At 40.5% G+C, this 14,472-nt stretch overlaps 4 protein-coding genes across 10 annotated transcripts; 1 reads left to right on the top strand and 3 right to left on the bottom strand.

The window, feature by feature from the left end:
- Nucleotides 1-1,280: 1,280 nt before the first annotated feature.
- Nucleotides 1,281-3,321, bottom strand: LOC103953548 (probable serine/threonine-protein kinase PBL28). Its single transcript, XM_048571701.1, has 6 exons — nucleotides 3,132-3,321; nucleotides 2,936-3,049; nucleotides 2,534-2,752; nucleotides 2,336-2,451; nucleotides 1,980-2,240; nucleotides 1,281-1,887 (listed from the first exon to the last, which is right to left on the bottom strand). The coding sequence occupies exons 1-6, from the start codon at nucleotides 3,319-3,321 to the stop codon at nucleotides 1,636-1,638; spliced, it is 1,152 nt and encodes a 383-aa protein (XP_048427658.1). The 3' UTR covers nucleotides 1,281-1,635.
- Nucleotides 3,322-3,348: 27 nt separating this feature from the next.
- Nucleotides 3,349-4,368, bottom strand: LOC108867672. The gene is made up of 2 exons (XM_048571702.1): nucleotides 3,663-4,368; nucleotides 3,349-3,389 (listed from the first exon to the last, which is right to left on the bottom strand). The coding sequence occupies exons 1-2, from the start codon at nucleotides 4,366-4,368 to the stop codon at nucleotides 3,349-3,351; spliced, it is 747 nt and encodes a 248-aa protein (XP_048427659.1).
- A 2,216-nt stretch (nucleotides 4,369-6,584) lies between these two features.
- On the top strand, nucleotides 6,585-8,783 carry LOC103953518 (equilibrative nucleotide transporter 1). The gene is made up of 2 exons (XM_009365260.3): nucleotides 6,585-7,365; nucleotides 7,851-8,783. The coding sequence occupies exons 1-2, from the start codon at nucleotides 6,825-6,827 to the stop codon at nucleotides 8,579-8,581; spliced, it is 1,272 nt and encodes a 423-aa protein (XP_009363535.2). The 5' UTR covers nucleotides 6,585-6,824; the 3' UTR covers nucleotides 8,582-8,783.
- Nucleotides 8,784-9,045: 262 nt separating this feature from the next.
- Nucleotides 9,046-14,183, bottom strand: LOC103953520 (RNA-binding protein 25). Of its 7 annotated transcripts, none has more exons than XM_009365268.2 (8): nucleotides 13,646-13,785; nucleotides 13,169-13,251; nucleotides 12,076-12,320; nucleotides 11,813-11,965; nucleotides 11,201-11,615; nucleotides 10,419-11,099; nucleotides 9,714-10,312; nucleotides 9,046-9,589 (listed from the first exon to the last, which is right to left on the bottom strand). In XM_009365268.2, exons 3-8 carry the CDS (start codon nucleotides 12,289-12,291, stop codon nucleotides 9,338-9,340), a joined length of 2,316 nt encoding a protein of 771 aa, XP_009363543.2. In that variant the 5' UTR covers nucleotides 12,292-12,320; nucleotides 13,169-13,251; nucleotides 13,646-13,785; the 3' UTR covers nucleotides 9,046-9,337. The 7 variants fall into 7 exon arrangements, with proteins under 7 accessions (XP_009363543.2, XP_048427978.1, XP_048427979.1 ...); XM_048572021.1 differs by having other exon boundaries at nucleotides 12,076-13,025; XM_048572022.1 differs by having other exon boundaries at nucleotides 12,921-13,251.
- Nucleotides 14,184-14,472: the final 289 nt, after the last annotated feature.

Genomic DNA, 14,472 nt, shown 5'->3' on the forward strand with positions numbered 1-14,472 from the left:
TTTCTCCGAGTACCAATCATTAGTGTCAGACCGATCCCTCCTCTTTTTTTTTTTTTTTTCAACGCTACATTGAGGCATATTCAATAATGGAATTGTCTTCAAAAATCAAATAGTGTTCAATAAATTTTTGTTGCTTTTATGATATTTTTTTTAGACTTTCTCCAAAGTGAGCTTATCAAAAATTTTGTTTCCAACTAATCACTCTTTAATCAAACATAGTCCTATACATTTGTATAAAACATTCGATCAACTCGACCATTCTATTTGGTGACAATATAAACATTCACGAAATGTGGTACTCACACCACTTGTTCATTCTTGATTGCTCATTCTTCATGATTTTGAAGCAAGTCCACTCCTACTATAAACAGACATTATCTTTATTAGAAATTTACGCTGAAATCACAATAATCATTAAAATCAAAAGGGAAGTCTCTTCTTCCCTTCCTCTCTTCACAAGTCATAACTAATTAACACCTTCGACTTGGCATAAATTAATTGTAAAACACAATTTAATCATTTCCAAATTATATTATTTCTCCCACAACAATTAAAAATAATTCCACGTAATTAGAACCCCCTACCCCCTGTCGACTCTCTCGACCGCCGGCGACCTCTCTTCACGTACACTTTCCCTTCCCATAATCGACGGTACCCGGGTCGCACTCCCATTAGCCTTCCCCAACTCGAAACACTCTACGAAGCCGCTATTTTCCCAACACCCACGTGTCTTTGGTGCAAATGGAAGCGAACCAGACTGGCAGAAGAGAGTGCTTGATTAAGCTGCTCTCTGAGCAGAACCGAGGCGGGTTTGCAAGGTTGATGGAGAATATGGATTCCTTAGGACTTCAAGTTGTTGATGCCAATGTCACGACACTCTATGGAACTGTTTAATACATTCTCAACGTTGAGGTAAGATTCCGATAAAAGAAGATTCATCTTGTATTTGAACCCTTGATAAGAAATCATCTCATATCGATAGCGAGTAAGAACAATTTATTTTGCTCACTTTTCTTACACATGCATTGCACTGTGTTCGTCCACATGCAAACAAAGACACTCGGGCAAAGAAATTGAGAGAGTTTAATCCAGCTAACAAGGGGTACAAATCAGACAGTTTAATCTGATAGATTATCGCTGATTTTGGAAAATCGAAGGTTTCATCCAAGAACATCTAAACAGCTCCTTTAGACATGTCAAAAGTACGGAAGATTTTTTTTACTTTCATTTACCATCGTAAATATGGAAGTTTTGGAGGCTCACACGACAGTTTTTTCTGGGTCTAATGAAGTAAATTTACAGTTAAATATTCTGCCAATGATTGCATCGTCGATTAATACATAGATCCCAAAAGCGTGTAAATGAAAAAATTAGGCACATTTAATTGAAATCTTATTGCTCTACCTGTACTATCAATACAGATTCTTCATATTAAGGACTAAAAAAAAAAGTACAACGAGTAAACTTTACGAGCTCTTCCCTGCTGCTAATGCTTGGAGGGAACTAGAGAATAGAGCGACCTCAGCTTCTTCTATTTTTTTCAATGAAGCTTTTGTACAAAATCATTGTTATATTGCAATGTATTGTAATTCTTTTTCCATTTAAAATCATTCATGATTGTTTCAATTTACAAAACTATCTGCTCGAGTTTCTCCGATTTCCAGCCTTGATTGGTAGGGTAGAAGAAGCTGACTGTTTTCGGGTTGAGGTATCAAGTGCCCTTTCAAGTTTTGATACCACTTGCTCCATGCTTGGCCTCTGCAGCTTTAGTCCTGTGCACGACAAAGCTAGGTTGAACACAAGGTCAAAAGCTTCTACCGAATACTCCCCGTTAAGTTTGGGATCTGCGAATTCTGTTACATCACCGCCTTTTGTGAGAGCCCTTGCCTGAAGAACAAAGACACGGAACATAAGAGGCTGAATAAGTGACTCGAAATAGTTTTGCCAATATGTGGGGAAAAAAGTATGAACTTTGTTACCATTTTACTAAGAGGCATTGGTTTGTTTGAGTTTAGATTGATAACCCTGCGCCCTGAGATAAGTTGCAGAAGAACTATTCCAAAACTGTAGACATCTCCTGAAGCATTTACGCGGTGATTCTTTCGGTACTCAGGATCAACATAACCGAATGTCCCTCTCACTTCTGAGCTCACACAAGACTGTCCCAAGTCCATAACTTTAGATAACCCGAAGTCTGACAGTTTTGCTTGAAAGTTTTCGTCAATGAGAATGTTTGTTGGCTGCCAGTTGGGACGCGACAAGAAAAGAAGTTTGATGAAATGAGTGGCAAATGAACAGCTACAGAGGCGGTGTAAAGAAAAAAAAAAATTCCTACCTTGATATCACGGTGAACAATGCAGCCTCCCGGATAAGTGTGCAGAAACCAAAGGCCCCTAGCACTGTCAATTGCAAGCTCGAGTCTCGTTCTCCATGGCAGATTTTTATCTTTACCTGCAATCAGCTTTGATTGAATTGGCTTTCCGAATGATGAAAATGCTAGAGAAAATCTACGCGAATGGAAATGGAAACTTACCAAATAGCCACTCCGAAAGGTTCCCATTTTGACACAGTTCATAGACCAGGAAATATTCTTCTACATCCTCACAAGAGCCAAGCAAAGCTACAAGGTTTGGATGTCTAACATCGGAAAGGCTCGTGACTTCGCGGATGAATGTCTCAACAGATCCATCGTTGATTATGTGCTTCACTGCAACATGTTTCCCATTTGATAGTATGCCTTTATATACCTTTCCTGGAAATATTATCAGATGGTATCAGAAAGGAAACTTTGGATTAACTACATAAAAATTACCCAAACAATATGGCCATTTTCGAGTCGCTCCTGAACTACTCAACGTATTCAAACTCATATCCGAACTAACTGAAACCCTACGTAAAACTAACCAATATTCTTACCGTTCTGGAAGATTCTTACCAGCTCCGCCTTGCCCAATGAAGTTGACTGCGCTTAGATTGTCGGTCGCCGAATAGATTTCCTTGCTTGATATCTTAAGGCTGACGGATTCTTCAGACAGTAAATCATTTGATGCTGTCCGGTAAAAAAAGGTAAGCAATAATTCACAATTGTTATGTTAATTCCTAGTAAGATATCAAACTTGTTGCAGAAATACCATCTTTTCGAGCTAAAATACTCTCCTGAGTCCTTTTTCTGCATAAGGTCCATGTTGCAATGAGAATTATTGCTGTAATTCCTGCCACACCTCCACATAGAATCCACAGACCTGACATTCTCATGAAATTAATCAAAACACCATCACGACTGATCTTAAGAAAAAAAACTGCCAGCAACTTCCCGTACATGGTTGTGGTGACAATTAGGAAGTTAGATTACCTGTTCTCAAGTTTACGCCCGTACTTCTTGAACTTCTCTGCACATCTGCAACAGAAGCAAAGGCGAGACTCAGCTCCAGTTTAGGGTCTGTTTGGGACTGCTTTTTAAAAGGGCTAAAGGAATTCTCTTACAACCAAAAGCGTTTCTGACTACTGTTTCTAAATCCACTCCTTAGTAAAAGCGCTTATGAGTTAATAGCAGAAGGGCTTCCGTAGGAAGCAGTTCCAACAGTTTAACAAAATGATACAACTTACTGTTGTGAAAAATGAAGACATGAAATAGTATCAGTTTCTTTCTTGACAGCCCATACCTTCTGAAAGTTTCTGATCCCCAAGGCATTCATACAGTGCTGAAACCCAATTCTTATCATCAATCCTCCTGCTTGTTAAAGTTACCAAAACTGCAAAACCACAAATATCAGCTTCAAGTTTTGACGACGACGACTCATTTTCCGACGATGCCACAATCTCTTCCCACCTTCTGAGACATGCACTACAAGCCTGATCCTGCTCGGACTTTTCTCCCATGCCCAAAAGCTTACAATCTTCATCTAAATTTTCCAGTGTGTTCCCCAGATTGTCGAAAACATCTACTTTCGTGTAGTCAGAGCATCCGCCGGCTCCACTTGTTAGCTTGTCAATTCCACAACTCAAAACACCATCTTTAATATCCTTCATTGAAATTAAGCAGTTTGTCTGCTCTGTCGAGTTTAAGAAGAGCTGCACTGTCCGGGATGCCCTGTGCTCCGTCCGGTTTGCCCTGTGCCCCAAGGCGTATAAGTAATCATCAAAAGCTGCTCCGCAACAATTGCTGATAAATCCACCCCAATTTCCTTCTTCACAACTCGTGCTGCGCCACTCTGAAGAGTCTTGAACATCAAGGACACACTTAATATCTGGGGTTTGTGAGAAGGAAAAATTTAAGGCACTGAGGAAAAGAAAGAGTACTATCATAAGGGGCGGTTTGTGATATTTCATCGGATTAAGACGATGGAAATTCAACACAAGTTTGGCCATGGAGGGTGGGTTTTAAGGATCATAAACAAAAGGGTAGATTTAGATGCCAGAATTATGCCCTCCTTAAACCGTCCTCGGGAAGATTATGTGTTCTTAGTGCTTGTGTTTCTGTGGAGAACGGATGCTCAAAAACTTCAAATTTGGTATCTGGAATGATTTCAGAATCTAAGAGGATCGATCATTGGCTTGGATATCTATTTTTCAGAAGAGACGGCTGTCACATATAAATTTATCTGCAAACTTTTATACAAAACATATATGTATGTGTGTGTGTGTGTGTGTGTGTGTGTGTGTGTGTGTGTGTGTGTGTAGAGAGAGAGAGAGAGAGTGTGTGTGTGTTTGGAGTTATTTGAAGTTGGAAGAATGCAAACAAGGCAAATGGCTGTGAGGTGATGCAGAAGAGAAAAAGCTGGTGTGTGTGAGATAGCTCTGTCGTGCCATGTATTATGCAGGCTAATCGAAACAAGATTAGCATTTTGTTAATCAAACAATTAGTTAAGAATCAATCAAACCACAGTATTTTATTGATATAAATAACGAGCAATGCCGAATGTAGAAATCTTGAGAGCGATTTCTGAAGTTGGTTGTCAAAAATTTAAGGGAATGACAAACCAATGGGACAAAACGCATGGTACAATTCTCCTGCTAATCAAGCTCATTGGGGATCAAAATTTCATTTAAAAATGATGGAAGGCCGGTTGGAATGAATACAATAAACTTAATCTAAGAATTGAGAAAACCCTATGTAGGGACACCTGACCACATCATTCGTAGGGCAATTCTTCCAAAAATAATAGCGGACCTTATGTATTTTGGTCTCACTCGACCTCACGTTGGTCTCACCCAATATGAAAGTTTCTTTAATCAAGAGCTCTACGGCCTTACCTAAGATTACCTTCTCAAAGACAGATGTTGCACTCAAGATTAAGATTCTTAACTTTAGTTCTAAAGGTCAATTTTCAAAATTGAGAATTTGAGCTGGTGTATGATCATATCTCTCTGGTTTGACAAGCATACATTTATCACCCAAAGAATATCATTTAATAGCAGAAAATTACTTTGTAAAAGTCGCAATTCCAAAACACACTATCTTCTAAGAACTGTTTGACTTGATCAAGATCACAAATGCGATAATTTTTATGCCACACAAACACCAGCAGTTATGCAAATTGGACACCTAAAATTAGATAAGTCAATTCAGATTTTTGAATGGGAACGTCCCTCCAAGTTGGAGAGATTTTTTAGTGTGCCAAAATACAAGGCAGAACAACACATATTATACAATTCAAGAGATACTTGAAAAGAATTTTTTTTTTACAACTATACAATAACATATGATATTTTGCCCTATATTCCGGCCACAGTGATAATTCTCACTCCAAATCGACTTTCTTGCCATCATTGGTTGGGTTCTATTTTTTTTTTTTTTTTTTTTAGATCATGAGACTCGTGAGTCATTCTTGGGGCCCCAAGTTATTGGGCTCTAAATCAACAACCATGTCCTCTTCCATTCTTTTTAAATCAACGATGAAGATCCGAGCTATTAGCTTATTAGTATCATGTTTTAGCAATATTTTTATTAACTCTAAGAGAGCTTTTGAGTTGATTCTGATAAAATGATGAGTTTGATATTAATTTATTATATTGATTTACTATGGGGTTTAGCCATAATCCTCCATCTCTAATGTAAAATTCATTGAGTATTAAACCAAAAATGGAGATTGGAATTCTTTCAACATCAAGAATTGAAAAGAAAAGCACTATTAGACTAAGAGCTACTTGATTATGTATTTTCAATCTAGTTAATGTTTTTTAATAAAGACAGACATCCTGCACCAAAAATATTTACCTGCTTAGGGTCCAAATTTTTTATTCTGGTAACAAAAAGTTTAGTGTGCATTAGTTAACTATCACCACCAGCGTCAGGATATACCCACAACCTTGAGCCAGAATGACTTACGTGTGGCAACTAACTGCCATTGCCACTGATATAGATTCATATAGAAATTTACAGATCACGCACCAACTGTTGGCAACAAAACTCAAATTTTAATAAAACGACACATAAAACAAAAACCTTACAAACTGAGCCAATCCTCGTTTGCAAGGGTCCAATTCTTCACGTACAACACTTTCTTAAAAAAGAAGTGTGATTACAAGTTTACAACCCAAAGCCTAGTCACCTTAATAAAATAAAAAGCACATCGTTTCAAACTCCCACAAAAGAAGGAAAAAGCACATGACATTTGGTTACCTCTCAATTCAATAACTGGAGACTAAAACGACAACGTCTCATTCCGTCATTCACCTCCAACAGTCCTACCAAATCTCCATCGCCAAAATATCTTCCCGGAATCCAAAAGCAAAACTCAAAGATCTGAGCTTTCTCAGCTGATCCAATCCCTCAACCCGAACCCGGAAACCCATTGTGAAACATCCACATCCACCAATTTCCGATGGGTTTCAATGCCAAAACCGCCGACGAAAATTCTGAGGCCAGCCTCCTGCTCCCCACCGTAACCGCCGCCGCCGCCGTACCTAATAAAATCCCAAAGGACTCCTTCCACTTGGCCTACATCATCTACTTCACACTGGGTCTCGGCTACCTACTCCCATGGAACGCTTTCATCACAGCCGTCGATTACTTCGCCTACCTCTATCCAGATGCCAGCGTCGACCGGATATTCTCCGTCGTGTACATGGTGGTGGGCCTCTTCTGCCTCCTCCTGATAATCTTCTACTCCCACAAGTCCGAAGCCTATGTCCGGATCAATGTGGGCCTGGGCCTCTTCGTCGTTTCGCTGTTAGTCGTTCCCCTCATGGATGTGTTTTACATCAAGGGTCGGGTCGGGTTGTACGACGGGTTTTACGTGACGGTTGCGGCGGTTGCGCTTTCCGGCGTGGCGGATGCATTGGTCCAAGGCTCGCTCATTGGGGCGGCTAGTGAGTTGCCCGGAACTTATATACAAGCCATTGTGGCCGGGACTGCTGGTTCAGGTAAAACTCCCTGCTCTTTGGATTTTCCGGTCGACTCTGGATTTTCAATTTTTGGGTTTTCTCTTTGTTTGATTTTGGTTTCTGGGCATTGTTTCATTCTCTGAATTAAATTCTGATTTTAGTTAATCCCAGATGACTTTGTTTGATTTTCTGAATCTCTGTGTAATCTGAATGGCCGTTTGGGAAACTCTTCTGGTCATAAGCGCTTCCGCTAGAAGTGCTTTTAATGGAAACACATTGAAATTGTTATTAAAAGTTTAACTGCATTCTGGAAAAGCACTTGGAAGTCTGCAGGAAACCTTCTCCATAGAGGCCTGTTTTCCTACCAAATGTAGTTAGAAACGCTTCCGATTGTCATAAGCACTTTTAGGTCTCTATGGAAGTATCAAATGAAAATTTCATTGCTGAAGCATATTAATTTTTCTGCTCTAGGTTACTGGTTATGAGTTCATCAGAGTTTCCAAATTTTGGATATGATTTTACAGGAGTCGTCGTTTCTGCTCTAAGGATCGTAACCAAGGCTGTATATCCGCAAACTGCCGATGGCCTGAGGAAAAGTGCTAACCTTTACTTCGCCGTCGGGATAGTCATTATTGTCATATGCATTGTTTTCTACAATGTAGCACCAAGGATTCCAGTTATGAAGTATTATGCAGACTTAAAGGTTCAGGCTGTAAACGATGAGACAGAAGAGAAAGGTCCGCGGACAGTGACTCTGTTGAGATCAACTCTGTGGCACGTAGTCGATAGAGTCAAGTGGTATGGAATTAGCATCCTCCTCATCTATATCGTGACTTTGTCGATTTTCCCGGGATACATTACTGAAGACGTGCACTCTCAAATTCTCAAGGATTGGTACCCGATCATCCTTATCGCTGGCTACAATGTGTTTGATCTCGTTGGCAAGTCTCTGACTTCTGTGTATCTCCCCAAAAGTTCCAAGGTTGCAATCGGCAGTACAGTTGTGCGATTGCTCTTCTTTCCTCTCTTCTACGGGTGCTTGCACGGCCCCAAATTCTTCCGAACAGAGATTCCAGTGACGATACTAACTTGCCTTTTGGGACTCACTAACGGCTACTTGACCAGTGTGTTGATGATTTTGGCTCCCAAAGTTGTCCAATTACAACATGCCGAGACCGCCGGGATCGTGATCGTGTTGTTCTTGGTTCTGGGGTTGGCTGCTGGCTCGGTTGTATCTTGGTTCTGGGTCATCTGATTGCTCAGCAAATTGGGTACATACCAAAAACTCTAAAACCTGCTATTGCCGAGATCCCACTGCTGGCTCAGTTGTTTTGCTGTATAACTTTGTAATTCTACTGTTACTAACATTTCCCTTTGTTTCTTAAACATGGATTATGAAATGTAAATGGTTGATTATCAATTTGTTCATCTTTATGTAAACCTGAATTTGAATCGGATACCATACTAGCTCTAATTCTGCCTTCTAACTGCTAAAGATGTGATTTTTGCACTCCCGTTTTCTCGTTAAACCAAAGGAAGATCAAGGAACAAAAACAAAGGGAGAAGCGTAAAATGAGAAAGCGGGAGTGTGAATCAAATCACACCGTGGGTTTGAAAACAAAAATAATACGCACCCGTGCTTGGCGTTCTTAGAAGAGAATAACACAAGTGTAATGGTAGGAAGGGTTCCCCTGTCATGCACTGCAAAATACAATGGCCTGAATGAAAGTGCCAGTATAAATATAAGTAAAATTTTGTAAAGAATCAGCAATAGGACATCTAATAGATTCCAAAGCTACAAACAACCCACAAGAGTGAGGAAACAAAACAGCGGGCGTTAATAGCTTACGGAACAAAATGTATTATGAAGCAACACAAACAGAAAGAATATAGTTTAGCCTTGACGGCCATCTATGCTATCCTAGGTAACGACGCTGGAGGCCAAAGGACATATTATGCTAACAAGACTCGGGTCTACAGCAGCAAAAGTACAACTGACAAAAGAAAACTATTAAGTTCTTGTTCTTGAAGCCAGACCTGTCTCGACCTTCTTAATTTCAAAGATGAGCATCCTCCACATCTTGAGAACAAACATTTCGGCTTCTTCGTCTAAAATGGATTGAAGCAGCTGCAGCATGCGTTCTGCTCCAACATGTTCCTGAGTACTAGATACAATGTAATCTACAAGTGTGGTCTCTTCCTCTCCCAGGAATTCCGTAATCTTCTTCGAAATCCATGGTCTCATGCGTTCATGTAGTGCATGCTGTGAAAGCAGAACACATCAGACATTAGTACGAGCAGTTTTTAGACTATTTGAATGAATGATCACCAGGAAGCAAATCTTGCAAGTTTAAACAAAATAATTTAAAATCATGGGCTGCGCTTACATGTTCATAAATAGCCCAATTTATTTCATAGGAGAATAATTCCTCCTTTGTCTTTGGAATCATATCGATCAGTTGTTTTGCATCCAAAAGCTTCTTATTATCCTTTGCCCTTGGTTTATTCATCGCATGGTCTCGATCCGTATCACGGTCAATAGTCTTCTCCTTATGCTCATCTCTAGTCCGATTAGACTCATCACCATTCTGGTCCCTATCCCGGTGGCTTGACCTATCATTAGAACGTCTACTTCTTTCCTTCTCCGTAACTGGCTTCTCTTCTTTAGAACTAGCATTTGATATTCGCTTTGCGAATTCAGCCGCTGCAGCCAAATTTGATGGAGCTGTCCCAGAAATTGGTTGGACAGCCTGTAGTTCTTCGGTTGAATAATCAATGGGAACCAGGGGCCTCATTTTTTTGTCCTTGTGTGCATCATCATCCTCCTCATTGAAAACAGAAGGAACAGCGGTACGTTTTCCAGAACCCAGTAGGCCAAAACCCAACTTCTTTGCTGGGGCACTGCCACTCTGCTGCGGTTCTGATGCAGAAACTGATGTCATGGTTGACTCATCACCACTGTCACCATTTTGTAGAGTCGCATCACCTGTCGCATCAAAGTCAAACGACATGAACAAAAAGGAAAAGAAAAGGGAAAAGAGGGCAAAAGAAAACAACGATAAAAGCAATAAATAACTTCCCAAGTAATTTACCTATATGATTCTCATGACCAGAATCACCCCCATTATCCTGTTCAGTTGCCTTATCTTTCAGTTGCACAACGAATTCTTCAGCCAAAGCAGCTTTTTCGCTTCCATTTGCAACATGACCAGATGAATCCCTCAATGCATCTCTCTCTTGCTGCAGCTGCTTTTCCTCTTCAGCCCTCCTTCTGGCCTCAGCAATTTCTTCTTCCTCTTTCTGCCTGTCAGCTAAGTCATCTTCTTTCTCCCGTAGTCTCCTCTTTCTCTTCTCCTCCAACACACTTCTCCTCCATTTTTTTCTGGAATCTTCATCCTCATCATCTTCTTCATAAATTACCTCTTTCCTCCGTTTGCGTTCCCTCTCTTTCTCCCTCTCCTTCTCATACTGCCTCTGTTTCTCTTTCTCCCTTTCCCTATACTCCCAATCTTTGAGACATTTTTCATACTGATGCTCCGCATCCTCCAGTTTTCTCCTTTGCTCCTTCTCCTTCCGTACCCGTTCTCGCTCTGTTTCTCTTTCGTATCTTTCAATCTCATGCTCCTTTTCCCGTTTCATATCTCGCTCATTGTCTCTGCTCCTCCGATCTTGCTTTCTGCTCCTATCATGTGAGCTTGTTTCAGGGCTCCCCTGCTCACTTCTTGTTTTGTTGTCACTAGTTATCTCTTCATCAATTTTTTCTTCATAAGCATCTGAAAAGTTAAAGTACCAATTATAAGTATAACAACAAACTGCCACTAATAAATGACTCTAAGCAACTTCATTGCTTATTAAGTACAAACATGAGACTTACCATTTCTTGTTATATCAACATCAGAGTCTCCATCCCTTGATTTAGCTGGCAGCGCTGAGTTTGAATTCCTAGTAACATCACCAGGGGCTGGTGTAGGTGGCGGAGGAGGGAGAGGTTTGTTTTTTATTCTCTCCTCTATCAAACTTGTAAGCTTCTCCATAGCCTCCCGGTCAGCTTCCTTGTCTTCGTCAGTCACAACTCCAAAATTGGCAGGGTCATTTTCTTTGTTACTCGAATTACCATCTTCCTCCTTTGAGTCTTGTACAGAAGGATTTGAAGGTACATTCTTCTCAACGTCTAGTGCACTTCCATCACCTTTCTCAGCTGCTTCAGCTTCTTTGAGCTTCTTTGAGTTTTCAGTCTTCTTTTTAACAACCCTCTCCAGATACTCTCTTGTCGCTTGATTAACATTTAACTGTTTATGTTTACAGCATCAAATATAAAGAGATAAATATAAGCAAAGCTGAATGTGCGGAGAAGTATATATGGCATGATTACTAAGGAAGGCCGTGAGATTTTCCATTGCACCATAATGACAATGACAAAAAAAGAAAAAAAAAAAAAACATACACAATTAAACTGACAAATTATCTAATTAGAATCAAGACATACCACAAGGTCCTGCCCATCAATGCTCAAATTAGTGAGAAGACGCAATGCCCGAAGAACCCCTTCAGCAGATTCAAATTCGCAGAACCCAAAGCGCCTAGGAGTCCCATCTGTGGGATCTTGAGCACGTTTCCAACTCTTGACAGGTCCACACAACTTCACAAAAGGTAAACCATCAGAAGTCAACTTATAAATTTGGGTAACATAACAAAACAGTGGGAAAATTGATAAAGAACAACAGAAATCGCAGTAATTTGACAGCACACCTGGAGGAGATATTTCATAAATTCATTGTCCACTGTTGGTGCTATCTTCCCAACATAAACAGTGGTTTGTGGTTTCTCAGCTGGAGCGACAATAGGAAGAATTGGCCTAACAACAGGAGGGATAATCGGGCGAACTCCAGGAATCCCAGGAACAGGGGCACGCTGAAGCAAACCAGTTGCTCCCAGTGGGCGTGGAGGAAACGGGGTCCGAATCATTGGATGATATGAAGGATAACGAGGAAGTCCTACAAAAACACAAATAAATATCTTGCAAATATGTCAGAGAACGCTTATGAACTGGATCCGATGATGGATAGGTGACCCTCCCCAAACTAAACAGATGTATGAAAAACAGTATGACTCTAAATAATGACTTTTGTTACCACACATTAAAAGAATATTAGAGATGGCAGCACAGGCATAGCAACTACCACCAGCTGAACAGATAACCTGAAGGAAACATTAAGAAGCAGCATCGTGTTCATAAACCATGAATGAATAAATTGTGCTTACCTTGCACATCCACTCAGACCAAAGTAGCCTTCTCAAGTATAATAAAACCTCCAATATCTCATGCATATAGGGGTTGATGAGAATTACACATACTTGATATACCGACAGTTTAATTCATCTCAAAAGGTTAGCAGTAGGCAATGCAGCATGAGAACGTTAGAAGATTAAAAACAAAATTTTAACAAACAAGCACATAGTACTAAAAACACGCACAAATAAACACATGATTAGATGTCTAAATGTATATATAAATAGATTGATTGATTGTCAGATGGATGGATGAATGGATGATGCACATATATATGTATCTATGGATAGAAAGACTTCAGTACCTTAGAACACAAGGGCAATGAGCACTCAGTTGCAAACATGGTCTGCTTCTGGCAATTCATAAACCCATGAAAGGGATAGTATCCTTAAAATTACCAGAAAGCATCCTACTCAAATAAACACGACATGGTAATGTAACTTTAGCATGACAAACTGAACAGTAAAATTTTCCGAAATTTGGGAATATTCATTTATATTTTGAACTCCAGACCAACTTGAGCTTGAATAAAACTTCAAAATATGTGCATACCAAAAAAGGAGTTGTAGATGGGGGGTTCTCAAAGCAATATGAAGCAAGCCTTCCAACCTTTCTCACCGAATTCAATCAAGACACTGTACGAGAAAACATCCTGTCATCGATACCCTCAATCTAACACACTACACTAACTTTTCTGAACAAACTCCGAACTCTGCTTTAGCAAACTCTTCCCACTGTATTATACCATTGGTCTTAATTTGATTGCTATCCGTAGATTAAACAAAGTTATTTACTTTTCACTTTTTCGAGACAAAAACCAAAAGCTTGATGCACTCAAGCAATTCCGTGTGGCACATTAAGCAACTGGACCTAAGTATTTCTTGAACAACTCATACCAAAACAGCACCAAGCAATTGAAATACGAGAACCAACAATAAATACAAATATTTGGAATTGAATGGAAATTGAATAGCAGAAAAAAAAAAATACGAAATAACGAAGTGATTACAGAGAGAAGCAAAAACCCACCAGGTAAGGCGCCTTGAGGAGCACCAGTGGACATGGGTGCGTATCCATTAGGCATCGGTGCGTACGGTCTCATAGGCTGCATCTGATAATGCATCATATTCTGCGGGGCCGAGGACGGCGGGGGCACACCAGGAGCCATCGGAGCTCCGGAGCTCACACCAGGCGGCTGGACACCGGGGATTTGATAATTCGGATTGGGCACACAGGGGTTCGGTATTGGAGTGAACTGTGGAACCGGCCGGAAAGACGGCGCGACCGGCGGTAAGGCGCCGGAAACCTGTTGTGGCGCGAAGGAGATCGAAGGATGTGACGGTGGAGGCGGCAGAGATACTAGAGGCGGATTCGAATCAGGGTTTACGGTGATAGGTGTGGATGATAACGACGATGATTGTGATGGTGGTGGTGGTGGTGGTGGTGGTGTGGTGGAGGCGGGTACGGGATCAGGTTGGTTAGATTGGGGATTAGGGTTACTGGATTGGGGATTGGACAGTGGATTTGTGGCGGGAGAAGGAGTGTCCGCCATGGCTAGAAAGAATTGAAATCTGTGGGTGAATTTTTGCTGTTTTCGTGCCCTAGGAGAGAGAAACAAGGAGAAGGATAGTGACAGAGAGAGAACAAGGGGAGAGTTTATGCACGAATTACACGGGTTAGTGTTCCGGAACAAGTAAAAAATTTGTTTGTTTAGCAGTATACGTGTCGCACCTCGATTGGCCAACAAAACTCGAAAGAACATATAGGCCACAAAAACTATGGTGTAATAATTAATCGTCTACTATGAGTTTACGTGTCATTATATTTTTAATTTTGAAAAAAAAACTACCTAAAGT

Source organism: the organism of the source record quoted next, unplaced genomic scaffold (assembly GCF_019419815.1).
Source record: "Pyrus x bretschneideri cultivar Hongxiangsu unplaced genomic scaffold, Pyrus_bretschneideri_v1 Contig6, whole genome shotgun sequence".
Lineage (NCBI taxonomy): Eukaryota > Viridiplantae > Streptophyta > Magnoliopsida > Rosales > Rosaceae > Pyrus > Pyrus x bretschneideri.